General features: G+C 48.9%; 2 protein-coding genes across 5 annotated transcripts in view; one reads left to right on the forward strand and one right to left on the reverse strand.

The window, feature by feature from the left end:
- The first annotated feature begins 65 nt into the window (after window positions 1-65).
- CYB5D2 (cytochrome b5 domain containing 2) lies at window positions 66-9,986 on the forward strand. Of its 2 annotated transcripts, none has more exons than XM_079799076.1 (4): window positions 66-746; window positions 3,496-3,636; window positions 7,497-7,683; window positions 9,757-9,986. In XM_079799076.1, the coding sequence occupies exons 1-4, from the start codon at window positions 455-457 to the stop codon at window positions 9,971-9,973; spliced, it is 837 nt and encodes a 278-aa protein (XP_079655202.1). In that variant the 5' UTR covers window positions 66-454; the 3' UTR covers window positions 9,974-9,986. The 2 variants fall into 2 exon arrangements, with proteins under 2 accessions (XP_079655202.1, XP_079655201.1); XM_079799075.1 differs by having other exon boundaries at window positions 66-704.
- Window positions 9,987-15,238: 5,252 nt separating this feature from the next.
- Window positions 15,239-22,713, reverse strand: part of ANKFY1 (ankyrin repeat and FYVE domain containing 1) — a 66,297-nt gene continuing 58,822 nt past the window's right edge. For all 3 annotated transcript variants that reach the window (XM_079799072.1, XM_079799073.1, XM_079799074.1), the window contains 3 exons: window positions 21,602-21,748; window positions 19,937-20,027; window positions 15,239-19,201 (listed from right to left, as the gene is read on the reverse strand). In XM_079799072.1, the coding sequence (XP_079655198.1) occupies window positions 19,069-19,201; window positions 19,937-20,027; window positions 21,602-21,748 (371 nt within the window). In that variant the 3' untranslated portion in view covers window positions 15,239-19,068. The remainder of the gene's footprint in view (window positions 19,202-19,936; window positions 20,028-21,601; window positions 21,749-22,713) is intronic.

The raw sequence follows: 22,713 nt of genomic DNA on the forward strand, positions 1-22,713 counted from the left end.
CGCCGTCAAGCGAGGACGGCTGTCGCTAAGGCGCCGTCAAGCGGACTCGACCCGCTGTCGTGAGACAGCCACTGTGGACCGTGTCAGCAAAGGGCGGAACTGCGAGTTCCGGGCAGGCGCTGCTGTCACGTCTGCGCTGTCCCCTGGCCTCCGCGGTCACTGTCTTTGTGAGGGGCTGACAGCCGGCAAGCCAAGAAGGCCTTTTCGCTGCTCAGTTCCTCGGTATCGCTCCACGTTCACCAGCTGGGCTGAAAAGGCACGAGAAAGAGTAGAAGCCAGGAAGGGAGCTTTACCTGGACTTTCTCCCACTCAGCCCTCCGCGTCCCCCCCCCCCCCCGTGCCGGGCGGACCAGAGAGAGTGTGACGCCGGTGACGTCACGGCCAGCGTCTCCGCCATCTTCGTTGTGGGCGGAGAGGCGGCCACTTTGGCCGAGCGGAGGGCGGGCGGCCGTCGATGCTGCGGCCCGGCGGGCGCGGGCTCCTCCTGGGCCTGGCTGCGGCGGCGGCCGCGGCGGTGGCCGCGCGGCTGGTGGGCTGGTGGGGTCCCCGCGCTGGCTTCCGCCTCTTCACACCCGGGGAGCTGGCCCGCCACCGCGGCGGCCCCGGGGAACCAGGCCTCTACCTGGCGCTGCTCGGCCGCGTCTACGACGTGTCCTCCGGCCGCAGGCATTACGAGCCTGGGGCTCACTATAGCGGCTTCGCAGGTATTAGCGCGGCGGCTCGTGCCCTTTCGTGCTCGGACGCAGGCGGGTAGCCGCCGGTGCGGCGTTCATTCATTTATTCCTCTGCTGTTTCCCTCCCCATATTCATCAGACCGGCGTGGGGGCCGGGCTCGGCCGCCGGGCCCTTCCAGGCTCGCCGACTCGGCGTGACTGTGGCCAGCAGTTACCGGCCTCTCTTCTCCGTGTCTTTCTTCCTGACTTTCGTGGAGAAACGCGCCTCCTGCCTCTTGTTGGTTACCCATTACCCACCGGCAGAAGCCCCCGAGGGGCACCCGCTTTACGCCACTCTGCGTGGCTCTCAGGGCACAGAAATGAATGAGACCCTGCTGATTCCAGTCTTCTCTTCAGTTCCTCCGGATCCACGTTTCCCCTCAAAGTAGCACATTTGGTTTGAGTAGTTCTTGCTTCTGGTACAGATGCACTCGTCTGCCTTTCTTTAAAAAAGATTCTGAGGTTAGAGCGCTGGGCAAGAGTCTGGCCACCTTTGACAGTCCTTCAGTACTCACAGCTGTGTGTATGTTTTGCCTCAAAGAACACTTGACAATTTAAGTTTGTTCTGCTGACCCTGTTTTACAGCTAAGGGGATTAAAGGATGTAATTTGCCTAAAGCCCTCACAGCTAACAGGACTTAAGACTAAAACCACCAGTTTATTACTTTTAGAGATGTTGCCTTACCAGCCCGGAAGAATGACCATCTCTCTGATTTAAAGAGGGGAAAAAAAAATGTAGAGCAAGTTTAAGGCCAGTGACTAGGCTGATATTAAATGAGCATTTTCCACTTGATCATTATCTTAGGGAAATTGGGAAGCTGCCTCTGGTACTTAAATACAAGTCACTTCCCTGTTTCTAGGGAGGACTTAAGAGATAGAAGCAGCATAGACAGAAAAGGAATCAAGTTCAGTTGGTGTTGCCAAGCTCCTCGAACAGCTGAGCAGGGGAAGGGACTTACCAAGGGCTACGAAGTGGAGCTGGGACCGGAATCAAGGGTTTTAGTTTACCTGTGAGGAGAGGGCACTTTTGGGTGCACTATCCTGGCCCCACCCTGATGCAGCTGTCATGGCTGTGCCCACAAGTGTGAGCATAAAAACCTCCACGTCTGGGGTGATATTTCTTCTGCAGTGTGCTCTGCTGTCTACAGAGTGCCTTGGTGCCCATTATTCATTCAACATCATTTAGTGACCACTAACGTGTAGCCTGCCTTGTGCCAAAGATTACAACATGCTTCCCACTGTCCCCACCATCTAGAAGAGAAGCAGATTAGGTTCATGTATTCATTTGTTCAGTCAATCTTTTTATTACTTTTTATTGATATAATTCATACAATGTGAAATCTACCCCTTTTAACATGTATAATTCAGTGGTTTCTAATATAGTCAGAAAGTTGTGCAAACATTGCTAATTCCAGAACATTTTTATCGAACCCCCTACAAAAAAAACCCCACATCCATTAGCAGTCACTCCCCATCCCTTTCATTGATCTATTTTTATTTCATTTTACATATGGTGTAAGGATCTGATTTCATTCTTTTGCACGTGGCTATTCAGTTGTTCAAGCACCGCTTGTTGAAAAGACTATTCTTTCCCTCTTTGAATTGTCTTGACAGTCTTTTTGAAAATCAATTGGATTTCATTCAGTCAATACTTATTGAGAATGTACTAAAGAACAGACACTGAGTAATCAATATTAAAGGAGTTTCGTGTTTCCCTTATAAAATTTGCTGACAAGTAGAAAAGACAAAAATTCAGTAGTTGTCATATAAGCAATTAATGAGTTATTTTTGTGATGAGTGTGAAAAGGAACACATACTGCTGTGACCAGAGGCCAGGGAGCCAGAGGTAAGGCAAGGTTGGTGGCAGCTGGTGCAGAGTTCTGAATGGCGTGTTATGGAATTTTGACATCATCATAGAGCAGAAGGAAGTCACTGAGAATTTTTAAGCAAGAGAATGACTTGATCAATTTGTGTTTAAAATAATCTAAGTGTTGTATGAAAGAGATCAGTGGGGAAAGAATGACTGTATAAAGAACTGCTAGGGGTTTATTGTAGTTCAGATGAAAAATGATGACGGTCTGGGCTTGCTTAGTGGCAGATGGAGAAAGGTAGATATAAGAACTATTTAGGTTATGGGATTTGGGGACTGATTGGATGTGAGGGATGAAGGAGATGTCAAGGACTGCATTTCTGGATTGAGCAACTGATTGATATTTACCGAGATAGGGAATACTAGAACAGATGCATGTTTCCTAGGGCTGGGGGTGCTGATGACCATTAGTTGAGTGTGAACATTTTGAACTTGTGATGACATGTAAGTGATGCTGAGTAGACAATTGGATATACAGGTCTGGAGCTCAAGAGAAGTCTGAGCTAAAGATACACATTTAGCAATTTTTGATTTAGAGGTGGTATTTGAAACCACGGGAGTGGATGAGATTGTCAAGTGGAGGGTGTGGATGGAGTAGAGGAAATGGATAATAATTGATCTCCGAGGCTGGTAGAAAATGAGCTAGAGAGGTAGGAGGAAAACCAGAGCGTAGTGTCATGGAAGCCGAGGGACATGGTCAGCTGTATTGAATGTTGCTGCAAGTAAACGAAAGAATGTGATAAATGCCAAAATGTGTGTCCAAGGTCCACGAGCATCTATGACAGAGGAGGGGGATTATATTTGTTTGGGGGTGGACGGGGGGGTTTTCAGATGTTTCTCAGGAAATAGATTCTTGAGTTGGTATGATGTCAGTGATTTATAAGTCAACCGACTGGAAACATCTCTCCTGCAGGCCGAGACGCATCCAGAGCGTTTGTGACTGGGGACTACTCTGAAGCAGGCCTTGTGGATGATGTATCTGACTTGTCATTTTCTGAGATGCTGACACTTCAAAATTGGCTATCATTCTATGAGAAGAATTACGTATTTGTTGGTAGGTATTCCACAGGCCATTTCCAAAGATTTCATTTCTTTTTCTTGCAATTTTTTAAGGGACTAGAATTCTTTGGGGCTTGGACTCAAGGTTAAAATCTGAAAAATACCTATGGATTTTTCACCTTAAACTCTAGTTGGTAGTGAGGCAGTGAGTCCCAGAAGGAAATGGCTGGGGCACCTGGTCCCTCACTTTCAATCTTGGGAAAGTATTGCTTGCCCATTTGCTTTGGCCTCTGTTGCCCCTAAGCCAGTGGTGGCCTGCACCACGCTTAAACAACCAGCTCCAGGAGGGCAGCTTGCTTGTCTCACGGGGGGCGTTCCAGGCATCTGGCTTCAGCAGTCAGGAAGGCTTGAAGCCCAAGTTCATGTGCAGTTTTGACAAATATCCTTTTACTTTGTCCTCGAAGGAGAGACATTAACTTATGTCCATCCTTAATGAACTGTGTCTCAGGGAGAAGTTATGCTAATCAAACATTCGTTAAAGCCGGCTGTGTAGGGCACTGCCCTTGCTGCTTACTGGTGGACAGGAGGGAATTCGCCTTTTAAATGGGAAGATTCCTAAGGGTGTCCTAGAGAAATGTTAATCACAGAAACCAGGATGGTCGGAGCCCTTTTTCCCATCGATTGCAGCCCCAGCCTCTCACTGGAGCCCCACTTGGACCCCGCTGACTTCCTGAGGAACGTCAGTGTCCTCTCACCTTTGGAACAGGTCTACATGGGAAGTTCCTCCTCCACCCCCCAGGCCTCTGAGTGATGCTTCTGTCGTTACTACTTGGGTTACCTTTTCTGAGAACCTTGCCATGTTTACTAACTCCTCTGCTCCCTACACATCAACTTGCCAAGGCTTTTTAAATAACTTCTAAGGTTTTGTTTTCATCCCCACCCTCCTCCACACCCGCCACTGTTGGCCTTTGTCATCCCAACCTGTAGCACCCCTTCTTTGTTTTCACCCAGGCTGCCCCATTCATTCCTGAGACCACAGCCATGTCTGCCATGGAAGGAACTGGCCTCTATCCATCTGCCCTTCCAAAGGCTTGGTTCTCCCTTTTCCCACGAGGTTGCTAAACTAAACTTGAAACACTACTGGGTTAATAAGGAAAAGATAACACACAAAAGAGTAAGGACGGAGTCCTGTGAGTGGGCAAAGGATGCCAGACCAAATGTGTCATACTGGTGTTTGGTGAGATGAGTGAACTAGTCTTATGAAGAGTGTTAATGTATGTGAGGAGGGTGGGGGTCATATGGTTGGAAATGCTTCAGAAGGGTTTTAGTTAAGTCGGGATGTTTGAGTATCTACTATGCATAAGCTCTGGTCCTGGTCCTCACGGGGACCAGGGATGAGCGGAGTGCAGTGCTGCCTCTGTTAGCTCCCTCTATAGGAGGGGGTTGTGTTAGGCTCTTACAGGGCATCAGAAACCCTCCGGACACATCAGAGGATGAATGTGTACATATGGGTGCACAATGAGGTGAAGACAGCCAGAAAGCCATCTTGGCAGCCACATGGCCAGGCCTCCAGGGAAAATGAGAAGATGTCTTTTGTTGTTTTCTGGATATGGCACTGGCTTAGAGACCCAGCCAATGGTGACCGCCGTTCTCATGAGGCAGCTACTACAACTCTCTCTGTTGCCTCTACTGCTGCTGCTGCCCTCTCTTTGGGTCTCATGCCTAAAAGCCACAAGATAGCCTGTCACCATGCATAGAGACCTTCAATAGGAGGCATTCTTGTGCCAGGCCAACTTATAGACTGCAGGCCTGGGACTAGGGCCCTGTACCCTTCATTTAATCTAACAAGTAGGTAAAATGAAAGCTCTGTACTAAGCTGTTTTGAGTGCTGGGGCCTCATGGTAGGGAGAGATAGATAATAAATAAGCAGATCAAGAAAGTCCAGATAGGGCTGTGAATAAAATAAAACGCTAATGCAGTGCATGTTTGGGGTGTGTGGCACCGTTAGAAAAGAGGGTCAGGGACGCCTCTTAGAGGAGATGACAGGTAAGCTGAGACCTGGAAGGCGAGAAGGAGCCAGCCATGCTGAGATCTGGAAAGTCTTTCAGGCCGACGTGGAGGCAGCTACACATGGTCAAGGAGTAGGAAGAAGGCCAGTGTGCAGGAGCCTGCAGTAAATGGAGGGAAGGAATAGCTTGAGAAGAGGCTCAAAAGGCAAAGGGAAGTCAGATGCTTATAGAGTGTTGGAGGCTTTGGTAAGAAGTTTGTGCTTTATCCGCGTGTTTTAGGAAACCATTGAAGGGTTTAAACCAAGCATGGAGGTGACATGATAATCATTTTTTCAAATGCTCACCTAGCTGCTTTGTGGAGAAAGAATTTTGGAAAGGGATGAGCTGAGGGAGACACACCAGTTGGGAGGCTATTGTTGTAATCCACATTTTGGATTAGGGTGGCAGCAGTAGAAATGGAAAAGAATAGACAGAATTAGGGAGTTGCTAATGGATTAGACATGAGCAAATGGAAGCATGCATTTGGATGTGAAGGAGGGGGTATCAGAGAGACCCAAGGCTCCTAACCCAAATAACAAAAGCCAGAAGTGATATAAATACAATTGAAAAAGTCCGGATGGGGAGCTGAACTTGAGAGGAAGAACTGAATCTTGGGAACTCGATGTAAATGCTCTGGGATTTAAGTGCTCAGGTCCTGGAGAGGCTGGACAGACACAGCTGGGGCAAGTATACACAGCTACCTCCTCCTACCTGGTCATACCTTCTAGAAGTGCTTTCTGCTGCTTCTCTTGCCCTGTGATGGCCACTTACACTCAGGACTTGAAGATGAAAGTTCCTGCCCCTGAGGAGACCTGAGCCCTTTGTAGCTTTAGCCTACAGGCTCTCCGACACTTGCTGGCTGCTGCCATAGCTTTGACCAGTGGTCGGCAAACTGCGGCTCGCGAGCCACATGCAGCTCGCAAGCCGCTGTTTGCCGCTCTGTTGACTAATGAGTTTGCCGACCACTGGACTAGACTAAATGTTAACATGTAGTTGGAAGCTGTTAGGATTAGGCAATTGTGGCATATTGTGTGCAAAGAGGTAAAGGGTAGTATATGACAGTGGTCGGCAAAATCATTAGTCAAGTTTGCCGACCACTGGCTTAAACCGTTACAAATTCTGGCATGGATTTTAAACTAAAACCAATTCCCACCCAATACGTCCATAGGACTGAGCAAGGAGAGAACAGAGGGTTATGGGGGAGAAGGCGCAGGGAAGAGAGTATATGCTTGGGCTCAGAACCACTCACTAGTTTCATAGACACCCTCCTCCCCCATCTCTCCTGTGAATAGGGGAACAATGATTACTTTCTCATAGGGTTATGAGGATTAAGAAAATAGTAGTTATGTGCTAGCATTGCACCTGCCACTAGGTAATTGCTTAATAAGTGATTTATTTATAGTTATATATGACAAAATAATTCAATGTTGGGAAGAATTAAGCCACAGAAATGTTACACAGAATGCCATTTATTTGTCATTTATTGAACACCTACTGTGTGCCTCAGGCACTGTGGAGCATTGAAAATGAATCACATGGTTCCACTCTCAGGGGACTGATGTCTGGAAGTGAGACATTTTATAATTTCCTCAGAAGACTCGACAAGTACAAAAGGGATGCTTCTATCTGGAGTCTTATAAGATGTTGAAACATTGGGATAGAAAGTGCCCCAAGTTCTTAAGAAATACGCAGCCAGCAGGCTCCAGTAGAGCCCTGACCCCAGAAGCCCTGGGAAACTGGGCTGTATTACAACTGCGGGAGAAGCCAAGCATCTCCTGCCTCTCCATCTCCTCCCCTCCCCCCCCCCACACACACCATCCCGCCCCTCCCCCTTCTGGTTCTGACAGCAGCTCTCCTATCACTACAGGAAGGGTGATTGGAAGGTTCTATGGAAAGGATGGGCTACCCACCTCGGAACTGACCCAGGTAGAAGCCATGATCACCAAAGGCTTGGAGGCAAACAAACAGGAACTGAAAGAGAAGAAGAAGTTTCCACCATGCAACACGGAGTGGAGCTCAGCCAGGGGCAGCAGGTTCTGGTGTTCCCAAACGAGGTAAGCAGGCTTCCCTTCTGCTGCCTCCGCCGCTCCCAAACCCAACTCCTAGCTCATCCTGTGGTTCAGGGAGGCCGTAAGTTCATTGTTAACCCAGGGGAACTTTTTCAAAATACATGTGCCCTGGGATAGTGATTCTCCACTTTTGACTACATGTTAGAATCTTCTGGGCAATTTTAAAAAATTACCAGTGGTGGGACCTCACTGCAGGCAACTGGATGAGAACATTAGGATTGAGATCTGGCCATCTTCTTTTTTCTTTCTTTTTTTAATTCCCCAAAGAGGCTGCTGAAGAACCCCTGGCAGGGAATGAAGTCACAAGCACCATTTTCTTGCTTTGGCCTGTTCATCCATCCAAGGGCCTTTGTTTCCTATTTTTCAGCAGAGATCATTCCTGCCTAACGGAGGGATGAGGTGGACATAACCACTTGCGTTGATGCCCTGAGGTGCCGTCTTAAGAACTCTGCAAATTCTGAGTAATTCCAGGAGGTACACTAGATGAGAAGTCCTTGCCTGTAAGAATTTAAGTGAGCCAGATTAGAATAAATGCTACAGGGAATATTCCAGGTTGGTTTGGGGAAACTAGAGGAAAAAAATTGTTTTCCTGCTTTAATCATCAGGCCAGCCTGGATTTAAATACAGTTCAAGTCCCTTAAATCTCCTTTAGCTCTGATAAGGGGAAAAGCAGACAGAAACTAGACAAATGCCCAGCCTCGAGGGCCTCAAAGTAGATCCACCCTCTTCTATGGGGAGAGGCCACACCTCTTTGCTGTCCTTGAGGCTGATTCCTTGTGTCAAAGCCAGCAGCTTTCTCCAGGCCCAGCCACCATGTGCATCACATGTTCCCTCCGCTTTAATGCAGGGGAGCAGGGGTGAAGGCAGCAGAAGGAAAGCCTCTTCTCTCCTGGCCACCAGTTTTGCAGAGACAGCCCCTCCAGGGTTGTCTTGTCTCCAGAAAGAGGGGCGCTCACTTTAGGGAGCGGAACTGGGACAAAGGTGGGCCTTGCGGGAACACAAGCCTGGATGCAAGTGGCTTCAGAGAGCACTGGTCCGCCATGGGAGGGGCCCAGGGCTTGAGTGCATTTAGATGTTTGACTTCGCTCCCTTGGAGAACCTGCCTCCCTCTCCGTCCCCACAGCCCCGTCTGTCTTTGTGTAACGCCCTCTTACTTTCCTGAGTTGCTTAGGCTCTGCCTTCCCCCAAAGCTCTTCCAGACCAACTCCAAGGAGCTGGGCCCCATCCCTGTGCTTCAACCCAATGCATTGTTTCCCACATGTACGTATCTCCCTGGAGACTGGGAGAAGCGAGTCCTGAGCAGGGACTGGTGTGGAGCAAGGTTCATGGCGATGGGATGGGTGGTTAGAAGGAAGGAGGTGGCATTTCCGTGCCCTTCCCTGACAGCCTTGCTCTGGGATAAGTTAACTGGGCAGCAGTTTCTCTGACAGCAAGTGATTCTGGTCCCAGGCACTTGAACCTACATGGGCATCCATTCCAAGAATCTCATTTTTCTCTGCAAGGCTTGTGAGTCCATGGGAGGCCGTACTCAGGACCCTAAGATGAGGTGGGTTCCCTCTGCCCAGGACAGGAGGTTGCTCAGGCTATGTTGGACCAGGTGACATCAAGGACTGCGCCTGGGCAAGGGGCAGGAAATGGCCTCTCAGAGAAGGCTGACCACCAGGCCTTGTGTTGTTGCCTCAGTTGTCCACCCTACCCAGGTGCCCAACACCCTAAGATCAAGGCACTAGGATAGAGTGGGAAGGGAAGAGAGAATCAGAGCCAGACACTGCTTTTGAGAAGCTCACAGGCCAGTGGGAGAAAGCCTTTCGCAGGTGTTGCCGCCAATGCAGGGAGTGCTGCCTCCCAGGAAGGCACAGGGCAGGGCGGGCCAGGGAGCAGTGCCAGGAGGATGCCCTGGGCAGGGGAAGCTGGCGAAGTTAGGAGAGAGCACAAGGTTCAGGGGCTGAACACTGCAGACCTCCGCCTTGGGAAAACGTCAAGATGGCTCACTGCTTCCTCTCCCCCCCGACAGACTCACTAGTTCACGCTTCTAAGTCCCTCTCCTTCTATCTTCAGTGGAGGCGTGAGCAGAGACTGGACTGGTGTCCCCAGGAAGCTGTACAAGCCAGGTGCCAAGGAGCCCCACTGTGTGTGTGTGAGAACAACCGGTCCCCCTAGTGACCCAGCACCGGACAACCCTACACACAGAGATCGTGGGGACTTGGACCACCCCAACTTGGAGGAATATACAGGCTGCCCACCCCTGGCCATTTCATGCTCTTTCCCACTCTAAGCTGGTGCCCTCTCTGTTGATAACCCCCAGAGAAGCCTAATGAGCCCTGACTCACGTGCACTAGGATGGCTCCTGACATCGAACAAGAGGGCCTGGAAGGACTCTGGCCTCTGCAAATGTGGCCCATGACCCTCACCATGGGCTCACCATTCTGGTGACCGAGGCCAAAGCTGGGCAACTTGCCTAGTACTGGTCAGCCCGTTTTTGCCACTATTCCTCTAGATCTACTTGCCATCCTCCTTCAGAGCCCTCAAATATTAATGAACACAAATATGACCAACTGAAAACTAACTGGACAGACAAGCAAAGGGCTCTAAGCTCCAATCCTTCCCACGGACTCCCAGGCTGCCAGATCAGCTGCTGGTCTGGTCAGGGGCACTGGCAAAAAGGCACTACATCACTCTCTTACAATTCAGAAACAAGAGAATACATCCAGAAAAGACCAAAAATGAATGAATGAATGAATGAATGAATGAATAAATAAATAATGGCATCAACATACTCTCTTCCAGGTTCCTCGATGGCTAAACTTGTTACCCCTGACTTTTATAACCTTTTTTTTCTTTCTTTTTTTGTTAATACTCAACCGAGGATATTTTTAGGGAGAGTAGAAGAGAGAGGGAAAGACAGACAGAAACACTGATGTGAAAGAAACACATCGACTGGTTGCCTCTGCACGAGCCCCGACTGGGAAGGAGCCTGCAACAAAGGTACGTGCCTTGACCAGAATTGAACCCAGGACCCTTTGGTCCGCAGGTCAATGCTCTATCTACTGAGCCAAACCATCTAGGGCTGTAACCTTTCTTATATGTGACTCCTCTTCCCTAATTTACAACAAAAAGCTGCATTGAGTTGATATCAGCTGGGCCAATACAGTCAGAGGTGACAATAAAAAAGAGTAGACTAATTCTGGAAATTGGAAAAGCTTTTGCTTATATAGATGCAGCAAATCCAAATGCCTCTTTAAATTTAAAGCAAGGATATTGTTTCTATTTCAAAAAACTTAAAATAAGGTGTGGTGTGTTTTCAAAGGGAGAATTCTGCGTTTTTGGTGAAAGGTAGTTTCAGAGCTCTAACAAGAGAACTGGCTAGCACATCAGAGTTTGCGCAAGGCTGCAAATGCCAATACGAACAGCCTCAATTTGACTGTGTCTGCGCTTGCAGCTCTTCCAGTGAGTTGTGTGCCGCACCAGCACGGCCAGGTTTGGTGAGCCTGAGAGGGGGCGGTGAAGGATTTAGAAAAGACAGACAAGAGAAGAAAGCTGGGTCTGGGTGGGACGCTGCCCTCCCTCTCTTACGGAGAGACAGCGCCATGGCCTGCAAGCCGAGTCTTTTTTTTATTTTTTTTTTAATATATTTTATTGATTTTTTACAGAGAGGAAGGGAGAGGGATAGAGAGTTAGAAACATCGATGGGAGAGAAACATCGATCAGCTGCCTCCTGCACACCCCCTACTGGGGATGTGCCCGCAACCAAGGTATGCCCTTGACCGGAATCGAACCCGGGACCCTTCAGTCCGCAGGCCGACGCTCTATCCACTGAGCCAAACCGGTTAGGGCCCGAGTCTTTATTTTATAGCTAGTTTCCATGAGGCAAAGTAAGGGCGTGGTTACAACGTTCTCGTGGGTTTCGAATATACTCAATTACATGCACCTGATCAAGCTTTGTTTACTTGCTGCACCTCCCGCAGCCCATATCACTTAGCCATGTGGGACCACAGGTTCGGACCATAGGTTCAAGCTTACAACCAAAGCCTTTGGCTATAATTGTGCTGGGACTTGCACGTGGCTTTTGCCATGAGAGGATCATGCGCCCTCATTAGTCCCAGGCTTGAACCTATCCAAACGCTGTAGCCACTCTCCACAGGTTGTGTCCAAGGTCACTGTAATCTACACTTGACATATTTCATACCCATTACTCCTGGATTCTTAATGTTGAGTAGACAGGGACAGGAGTGTTTCTACCTCATAGATAAGGCAATAAAGCCTGGTGTATTAGACATGGTTTCTCCTCATCTGAGCCTTCACCTCCACTCCTTTCCCAGACCCCTCAACTCTTTTTTAAAATGTTTTTATTGATTTGAGAGGGAGACAGAGATAGAAACCTCGATGAGAAATTAACATTGATAGCTGCCTCCTGCACGCCCCCAACCGGGGATTGAGTCCGCAACCTGGGCATGAGCCCTGACCAGGAATTGAACTAGTGACCTCTTGGTTCATGGGTCAACCACTGAGCCACACCAGCTGGACTCAACTCTTATTTTAAACATCCTCTATTCTTCTTCCTTTCTTTCGTTTATAATTAATCTCACTAAATAGCTTTCCAGATTCACTGACTAGCAAATGGAGGCTGCCTCCCCAACAAGGGCAGTCTCATGGTTCACTGCCCTTGTGGCCACACCTGCTCCTTACACCGGACTCTTGCTCTTGACTCATTTTCCCTCCCCAGGATCTTCCTCACCTGCCCTTCCTGTACCTTTAACCTCTCCCTGCCTAAGTCCGAATAGCACACTCTTCTGTAGCCCTTATCTATTCCTGTCGTAGATAAGCCTCGGAAAAAGCTCCTCAGCCCCCATTCGCCTGGCTTCTGCCCTTCCCTGATCAACAGCAGGATAAATTCAGCGTTGCTCTGTCCCATGGCCCCATTCCTTAAAAGCCGCCTCTCCTCCATGAACCCCTTCCCTCTAGCTCTTCTCACTCCTTGGATCTAGTCCAGATGCCTTTCCTGAGCAATTCTGTAGGCACCTCAGCTCCTCATTTCTGGCATTCAATCTTCATCTTCTCCCTCAGCCTCTCCCCCACACTCCCACTGTCCCCTCCAGCCTCCACTCACTGCAGTGTGATACAATGCCTTCCACCTGGAATGACACCTCTTCCTCTGCTCAATTTGTCCACCTCTTATCTCTTCAAAATTCAGCTCAATCAGCACCTCTTGGAAGCCTTCATTAACCCTTGGCCCACCAGTTGGCTTTAGATGCACCTTCCTCCAGGTTCCCATAACACAGGTTCCATGTGTCCTCAGATAACAAATATTTGTTCTGTAACCATGATTTCCTATCAGCCTCTCACTCTGGACTGCAGGCTGAGAACAGGGACAAAGGGCTACCGGGTTCTGTACCCCTATATCCACAGTACCTAGAGCACATGGTACGTGTGCAGGTAGCTCGTTTTGGAGATGAGGCAGCCAAGGTCCAAAAACTTCGTAAGGGCACAAAGCAGTGGAGCCAAGCCTAGGACTCAAGGTTCTCGTCCTGACTTGGCTATTTCCACTCCCGCAGTTTGGCATGCCAGTGCCCCTGGAGCAGGAGCAGAGAGCTGAGATTAGGGCCTCCCTTGCTCTGCATTCCATTCAGCCCGAGGCAGCTCAACTCCAAGCTAACTGGGAACTAGTCACTGCCACTGCTCTGGTCGTCCTTAGTCATTCAACAAATACTTGCCAAGCACCTGTGCCACGGAGTGGAGGACGGAGGAAAGCCAGGCTCCTGGCCTCAAGGAGCTTACAGTACAGCAGAAATGCAGGGATAGTGTCAGTGGGGGATCTTCAAAGGATTCAGCAAGAGCAGGTTGTCATTTTAATGGTCCGAAGGGCTTAGCCATGGGAGGTGAGTGGTTACTGGAAATGCCTCTCCCTTCTCTCTCCACAGAGGGGGTCCCGGGCAAACTTAGGGAGGAGGAAGGAGTCCCTCTGATGAAAACCACAGAAAGTTCAGCTCAGGCAATTAAGACCTGCTGGCAGAGGGAAATGGAGAAGAAAACTAATACACGTTGGGCAGCTCTGCTGGGCAGGAAACTTTATCTGTTCTCATTTAACCTCTAGGCCAGCCCAGAGAGGGCCTCATTTTATGGACCAGAAAAGGGGCATCAATCTGCCCCCACCTGCTAACAGTCATGGGGTGGCAGAGCCGAGTGGTTTACCAAGTCGCTCCCTCTGCCACTGGGCAGTGTTAAAGCAAAGGTGGGGCAACTGCCCCCAACATGCTGAAGGAAATGTAACATCTACCTTTGAATTGAGATTCGTTTTCTATAAACAGAATTGAAGAGCCCGGCCTTTTTGGTCACAGCTTCGCCACTGCATGACTGTACAGCAAAGGGGGAGCCGTATCAGACCATCACCCTATCCCTTGCTTGCTTAGCTCCAGGACACGCTGTGATCTGATAGATCCTCACAGACATGCTGGGGCCTGTCTCTGTCCAGAAGTCTGCAGTGTCCCTCAAGATTACTCTGGGCTGAACCCCTACCCCCGAGAGCACCTCCTACTGCCAGAACCCCCAGATTCCTGCAAGCAGGCAGCAGACATTGCTCCCTCAGCCCTCACTGCAGGGTACTCTCGGTGTGCACGCCAGCTCTACTTGCACAAGAGGAAGGACACTACTGATCCTCTTCCTCCAGGCAACCTGTAAGTGAAAAAGTACCTCGGTCACTTCCCTTTTATAGGTCCAGACACCCAGGCGCAGCACTTACGGCATTTGCCCAATACTCTCAGCTAACTGACAAAGCAGAACTAAAGCCAGTGCTCTTACCTGGCTGGGCAAAAATGGGGGAAAGTGGATGCATACCTGGTTCCTATTCGTATTCACATAGTATGACCAGTGTTCACCTCAAGGGCGGCTAGTAGGGTTACTTGGGAGCACTTAACAGTTCCTATTAACTGTCAGAAAAGCCACCAGAGGATGAGGTATCTCACCACAGGTGGTCCAAAATAAGGGTAAGCAAAATGGGAGACAGGTAAAGAAAGGGAGAACATTAGTTCAAGGGAGTGTGAGGCCCTGTGAGCGACTAGATTTGTGCAGTTCCTACAGGGTGCTGCAGGTCACTAGGTTAATATGCAAGGCCTAACCCTTGCTTAGTATTCCATGAAACAAGTGTCAGTCCTCCCCTCCACTCAGGACCAGCAGAAACCTCGCCATGGGTGGATCCTCGAGTTGCTGCTCCTGAGTAATGGAGCCGGGGGGAATTTCCAGTCCCTTGGAGAACGCCAGTGGGGTCGGGTGACGGAGGCTGCAGCTGTGACCACACACATTGCCAAGGGCTGAAGCTGGACCAAGAGCACAGTAAATCCAGGCAGCTGGTCATTAGGCCTAAAATAGCTACTTTTTGACTGCCTTCAACAATGTGTTTCTGAAAAGTGCGAGAAATTCAGTTTCCTAGAGGGTAACTGTTAAAGAAATTTATTCACGTCAGGAGTTTAAAAAATGTGTTTGTTTTTAATGCTTATTGGTACTTATGCATTAAAAGTAACTACAAATGTCTTATTAAAGTTTCCACTTTAAATGCACAATTTACCTCATTTTATTATAAGGAATTGTTACAGAAAATGCAAGTATCAATATTTGAAAAATACATTCCATACATGGACTCCAAAGAAACAATGCTATAAGCGCCATGGTCTGATATGATGCCATCACCCCACACTGAACAGCACCCCAACGGCTTGAAAGCCAAGGTGATCAACCCAAATGTGTGGCTGCAGTTTCTGCCCAGTTACTGCCCTCTCCCTTGGTAACAGCCAACTCTACACATCTGCCAAGGACAAGCCATTAGTCAAGCAGTCCACCTAGCTACAGAAAACCAATGTCAGTTGTAACAGGTTAATACATTATTTATGCCACACAAAAAAGGAAACATACAGGCAATGATCTTCCAAAAAATGTCTTTAAGGCATCTATGATTACTTCTGGGAATTTAATAAGTGTTTAGTAATATCTTATCAAATGATCAGCTCCTCACTCAATTTCTCCCACAAAAGGACAACGTGGCTTCCAAACCTCTTTGGAAGTTGTTTCCTCTCTGCCGCCCCCTCTCCCCCGCTGGGAGGGGAGCTTCGCTGCTTCAGGTTAGGAGGGGCTGGGCTTGCAGTGTCCAGATCTTCCAGGCTCGTCCTGAGAGAAGCAATCCCAGGTCCTGGAAGAAAGCTTGTTGCAGGAGCTCCTTCAGTCTCCACCTGTGAACTCCAAGCGGGTCTGTTCGTGGGAGTTATATTTAACTGCTCAGGCTGTCACCTGGGGGATTATTTTGCCTTTCATGTCTAAACATTACATAGTTCAACAGTGTTCTTTTTCTCCAGATTAAAGAAACCTACCTGGAGATCAAGGCTCTCTCTTCCCTCCCAAGACTTTCCCTCCACTTCATGCCTATAGATAAGATTAGCACAACACAGTTCAATACAGCAGATGGAGACACGAGTTGGGAGTGGTGGGGATCCCACAAGCACGCTGAGTTCCATGCAGGGACCCCATTCAGGGAGAAGAGTGAGGAAGCTGAACAGGGCGGTCAGAAATGACTCAGGGCTCTGAGGTAGAGGACTAACAGTCACAGGGACCCCACTCTTGGAGAGAACATGGCAGGTGAACTGAGCAATCTAATCCAGCCTCAACTAAATGGGTATTTGGGGTTGACAGTGCACAGGCAACAAACTCCAGATGAAACACATGTTCTAATACATCATTCAATGAGATACCACTAAAAACATAACTAAAAATTAAAAAGTCCTACATGTAGGCACTTAAGTTTGTGCGAAATTTCTGTCTTAGAGGATCATAGCAAGTTAGTTTAGGCATTGGATTCCTATATAGCACATAGTTTGTACCTTCGTCTTTAAAAACCAACTGTTAAGAACACACTATAATAAATCTGGTGATGAGCAAGAGGCAGTTAAAAAGCTAAGTCAGCAGAACAATGTTGATTGATGCAGCAAATTATACCTCAGTAAAGTTTATTCCTGTTCTACTCATTTACAATTGGCAACTTTCTAAATGAATAAAATTTAATTTTTGCTACTAGTATTTAAGTTACTAATTAAATTTAACAGGAACAGCCAGGGAGTTCTGTAGCCAAGTCTTGTCATCTTGGAGAGCACAAAGGAGACTGAGAGGGGTCAAGTCCCCGCCAGGCAGTGAATGGGACAGGCCCACCAGGCAGCCGCCACTCAAGGGACCTGCAGAGCAGAGCCAGTGACCGCTGGCATGGTCAGGGAGATGGCCTAGTCTGGGGAAAGGTGCTTTTCCTAGGCCTGCAAGACTGCCAATGCGGAACTCACAAAATGGTCCCGACTCATGGCTGCTCAGTACCATAGCTATCCCTAGACTCAACATGATTTTAAGTGCAATTAGAGGCAATATTGTTATTGAAATTGGTATGGCAGGGCAGGGGAAGGACAGTCAGCCTCATCCCTGACTGAATTCCCATCCTCCTCTCCCCACCATGAATGTTAAAACAAGTAAAAAGGACCGACCAACCACCTCAATTCATACCTGGAGCATAACTACCTTACTTGACAATTAAAGAATCAAGCCAACTGCGCCCACCTCCTTGTGGCCCTCTCAGGCCACAGAAGATGGAAACTGACCACATGCCTCACATGGTCACATGTTTGCCAACACTCATTTTTCTATAAAAATTCTATATGAAACATGTCACAGACTTTTAGTCCCCAACTCTTCTAATTTTTCTTTTAAACATTGTGCACAAGCTCATATTAACATAGAAAGCATATGTATCTTATAAATCACAGAAATATTAAAAAAAAGTAGCACTCTGGTTTATCAGCTCATCTTACACACACATTTAGGTAATCAAATGTATAAATCTACAGCAACATAGAGGACATACCACTATCCAAAACAAACAAACAAACAAGCAGGCTGTTGCAAAAAATATTTAGTCCCTTTACACATATATCCATACTTCATTAATGCAAAAAAAAATGTAGTGGTTATTAAATGTCTGAAAAATCAGTATGTATGACTGAGATTGTTAATCTCTGAGTATAACTGTGTAACACATATTGTTCATCTCAGAGTTGTCTTTTTTTTTTTTTTAAGCAGTGGTAAAAGTTTCTCTCTAAATGTGTACTTTTTAAAAAACTGGCCAAACCCTGAAAAGATGTTTAACACCTCAGGGTTAATATATGTAAAGCAGAGACTAAGGCCCAATAAGCTCTGGCCCAATTCAGCATCCAAGCCAGAGCCTTCCAAAACCAGGTCACACACGTTTGGCCAGGGCCTTCAGCTGCAGGCTCTTATGGGGCAGGGTAAGCTACACAGAACTGGGACCTGGGACCTGGGACCAACAGCATTCACAGCATAACTAGGGGCGGTTTCAGCAAGAAGCACTCATGTCAAGGAGATGGGACGTTCCACCTGAGGCTGGAGATCCCCTTCTCATCCCCTGGCCTGTGTGACTCTTGCTCCAAATGATACTCTGCAGGAGTTTCCCGTTAAGACTTAGTGAGCAGAGGTCCAGTCAAAGCTGATCATTAGAATCACTGATGCATGGGTGTATTTTTTGAATATGGATTTTAAAATTGGAATCACCAATATGCAGCTATATAAAAAGTGCAGCACAATAAAAGTGCATTTCCTCCACCACTCCCTAGTGGCAGAGTGAGGACTCCACAGACAGGACACAGCAAGGTGAGAGAGGAGATGGCTGCCAGGAGGTGCCGAGCCCAAACTGCACTGCTGACACCCGAGTAGCATGAATACTGGTAAAGCTTTCAGCTGTTAAGGCCACGGTTTCTCAGCTCTCATTTTGAACCCTGTTTAGAAAGATTTCACCTTTTTAAAAAGGGGTAGCTCACTATAAATACAGCTTAGCTTTATTTAAAAAAAAAAAAAAAAAAAAGACTTCAGGGCAAGAGGATCCTATAATCTTTATGAAAACACTGTGCAGGAACGTCCAAAGCCACTTACCCTGGAGTAAGGCCAGCGCTCCTGGAGCAGCCGACCCGTGAGTCGCCCAGGCAGGAAGACTTCGTGAGCCTCTGAGATGGACACTAGGCTACTGGGGGGGAGAATGGTTCTTGAAGTGTTCTTGTATGCTGCTAGCAGAATGGGGTCTAATTCCTATCACATTTACCACTTAGGCTCGTGGCCTGGCCCAATTAGTCAGACACCTAGTGAACTCGATCACAGTCACACGGACAATCATACAGAGTCACCTGAAATGGGATCTATCACACATGGTCCTTAATGGTTTGTTCCAGTCTATTGCCGCGGGAAGACGCCGGCCAGCTCCTGCTCTGGGGGTCAGCCTGGTGAGCAGAGCAGCTGCTGGGAAGAGACTGGGGAGGCGGCCCGGACCCTCCTGGGGGCTCACTAAGAGACCCCGCCCAGAGTCAGTACATCAAAGCAAATGTTGCAAACTCGCACAGGCTTGTTCAGATCAAACTTTATAATGGGAATCTCCTTGGTCGAACATTTATGGCAGAGAAGACGTCCGCAGTGACGACTGTGGAAGCAAAGAAAGGCAGTGTGAGGCGGGTACCGAGGAGCAGGGGACAGCCACACTGCCAGCCAAATTCTACCAAAGCACTTTCGTCCATGAAAACAAACTTCCAGCCAATCGTTAAGTTACAGTGATTCTGGAGAAGGCTTTCTTTAAAGATCAAGGGAGAGTAACAAACAGCCAAAGGACCAACTCGTTGTCCTGGAAATAGCCCCTCATTCTTGGGAACAGTGATGGCGAACCTATGACACGCGTGTCAGCACTGACACGCGTAGCCATTTCCGATGACACGCGGCCGCATGCCGAGGATGAAACATTTGCGACTAGAGTCTTGGAGTTAGTTTTTTCCTCAAAGTGACACTACCCGAGTTATGCTCAGTTTTTTGGCGAAGTCTGACACACCAAGCTCAAAAGGTTGCCCATCACTGCTTGGGAAGCTCACCTTCCAGGAGGCAGTAACTCGGCTCAGCTCTGCCACAGCAGAGAGCCTGGCAAAGGCGACACAGGCCTGGCAGGCTCCCTGGGACCTGTGAGCCCAGCACTCAGCAGGAAAGACACCAGTCTGAATGCCCTGCCCTCCCTGTATCATACAGGTGTGCAGTCCTGCCCTTACATCCCTCCTTTGGGTCAAGTTTTGCCCAGGAGAGTGCAGGGCCCTGGCAAGGTCATGGCTAATGGAAAAAGGTAGACGCAGTGACAACCGCAGAAGTCCCCTCACTTCCCTGGTCAGGGTCTCACCAGTGATGTTTGCGAGTCGTGACTCCGAACTTGGCAGTGCACTCGTAGCAGTTGGAGCCGTCACACCAGGGTGGCTCCTTGGACAGCATATCTGTAACACAGGCAGGAGACGCTCCCGTCAGACAGCGACTGCCAGGCAAGACGCGGAGCTCCAGAAGGAGCAGGGAAACAGTACACAACGCACTGCAGAGTGACATGAGGGACGAAGGAGCAACACACTCTAACTGGGTCAGGGAGCCTTCACAGAGAATCTGGAGAACCAGCACCACCAGGCAGGCTGGGGAGAAGGAAACGGTATCCAGGGAGCGAAACTGCAGTGTTTGTGGGAAAATGCATGGCTGGAGTGTAAGGCACAGTGAGGAGAGAGCAGAGACCACAGCTAGAAACACCGGCAGGGACCACATGGTAAGGGGAACAGGGAGGAGGAGACCAAGACAAGAGCAATGAGCGCGAAGGATCTGTAGAGATGGTGAGTGAACAGCAGCAGGGGGCGAGGGGAGGCGGGGAGCAGGAAGGAGACAGATGAGGGGTTTGGTCTTGGGTTTGCAGAGGCCGTGGAGATTTAGGGTGGGGGTTATCAGTGCAGATAATAGCAATGATCATGAGTATTCATTTAGTGATCACTAGCTGTACGCCAGGCTCGGCCTGAGTGCTTTGTACACAGTAGACGGAGTGCACAGGGAGGAGGGAGCACACGAATCACTCACTATCAAGCACCTCTACACGCCAGCACTGCATTAGGCTCCTATTCTGAGCTCTTAAAAGGCTGACCAAGTGCATGCAAACAGTAGACCAGGCATCACAGAAACACAGCTTTAGCACTGGCTCTGCTACAAATCAGCTCTGTGACCTTGGGTAAATCACATCAAAATTGATAGCTACTAAACATTTCTTTTTAATATATTTTATATATATTTTATTGATTTCAGAGAGGAAGGACAAGGGAGAGAGAGAAATATCAATGATAAGAAAGAATCATTGATCAGTTGCCTCCTGCATGCCCCCTACTGGGAATCGAGCCAATAACCTGGGCATGTGCCCTGACCGGGCATCGAACCCTGACCTCCTGCTTCACAGGTCGCTGTTCAACCACTGAGCCATGCCAGCCGGGCTACTAAATATTTCTGAGCTCATTTCTCTGCCCATACCACGGGGCTAATAACCCTGTGCTGTGTCCATTGTGGGTGCTGACAGCATTGTGATTCTCTCTGCCTCATCCATGGGGATGAAACAAATATGGAATAATCAAGAGTGAAGAGCTCCTCTTCACAGAAGGAAACAGAAACAGAGAATGGAGAGTGAGTGGGGCTAAAGCAGAAGCTACTCTGAAGGAGGCAGAGTCTGAATCAGCCGAAGGATGAAGGTGCTGATGAGCAGCCAGGACCCAAGGGAAGGGGGACCTGCCTGGAGCTTAGGGAGCTCTGGTAGCAGCAAGGGGAGTGGGAAACCAACAGAGGCCCCAAGGCGGGCACTGAAAAGAGACTAATGGTGACCCTCCCACCATGGCCCAAAGGCCCTTCATGGCATTCACCAAAAAAAGTCCTGTACGGTGCCCAGAATGGCTAGTTCAGGAACAAGTCGTTAGAATGCACAGACCCCCAATACATCTAGAGACTCAGCACTGCACTGTGCTCGCAGGCCAAGGGCAGGAAGTAGGCCACTCACCTAACAGTCTGAACAGGAGTTGCTTGGTGGCAACCTGGTAGTTGAAAATGTTGACTCCTTGGTTATTATTCACCCCGAGGCGAGCCCCAGATCGGACGATGGCACGGCACAAGTTGGCATTCCCCTTCATGTATGCTAGAAGCAGCACTGGAAAACAAAACACAGTAGGGCTACTTCCCAAAGGGCTGGCAGAGGGCAGCTGAGGGCCCCATGGGTACAGAGGAGCTCTGTGGCTAGTGAGACCCTCACCGAGGACCCGGCCCTGAGCCCGGGGACGCCAGCGCAGCTCCAGCTCCAGGGACACTCCCTTGCCCATTTGGAGCTTCGGCTGCGAGAACTAAAGGGGGTCAGACACTGAAGGAAAAGCACACACTGTCTCCGCCGAATTCCCCTGGCAGGAAACACCAGGAGGACAAAGCTCTTTCACACAGTGTTAACTAAATCTAAAGACCTGTGAGGCATGTACACAGGCAGGAAAAAGTCCGTGTGGGCAACATATTCCATAAAGTTCCCCCCCCCACCCCACCCCCAGAGCCCTTCTTCTGTGCGGGCGCAGGCCCAGTGGGAACCAGGCTCTGGCCCGGCCTTCCTGCTGGCCCTTTTTACTAACAATTACAGCTAACAGTAGCTCCCCTTTGCTTACCTTTCCAGACACTTAAATTCTTTCACTTAATTCTCTAAGTAATCCAGTCAGATAGGGTTTTTATTTCAAACGAAGAAATGGGCCTAGAGAACTTGCAAAATTTACCCAGAATCACCTGCTGGAATAGGACAGTGAGGTATCTTGGCCAGGCCTGCTGTGCACTTCAGGCCTGCCTGCCTGTCTCCTGCTCTTGGAAGACGGTGCTCCCCGGAGCAGGTGCTGGGCCCAGCAGCTCACGCCCAGGCCTGGCTCCTCGGAAGCTCGGGCTCACCACTGCCGGCTTCAAAACCACGCTGTGGATCAAGACCAAGAACTCTCCCCAAGGCCAAGGACTGATGACAACATATTTGGTCCCATGGTAAGGTTCAGGACACCCCTTGGTGATGCATCACTGCCAATGCCATGGAGGCGCTGTCTGGCCTGAGGGCAATGAATGGGCACAGCAGCAGGAAGTGCTCATCAGAGAGCC

The sequence above is a fragment of the Cnephaeus nilssonii genome (genome assembly GCF_951640355.1).
Source record: "Cnephaeus nilssonii genome assembly, chromosome: 19".
Taxonomy (NCBI): Eukaryota; Metazoa; Chordata; class Mammalia; order Chiroptera; family Vespertilionidae; genus Cnephaeus; species Cnephaeus nilssonii.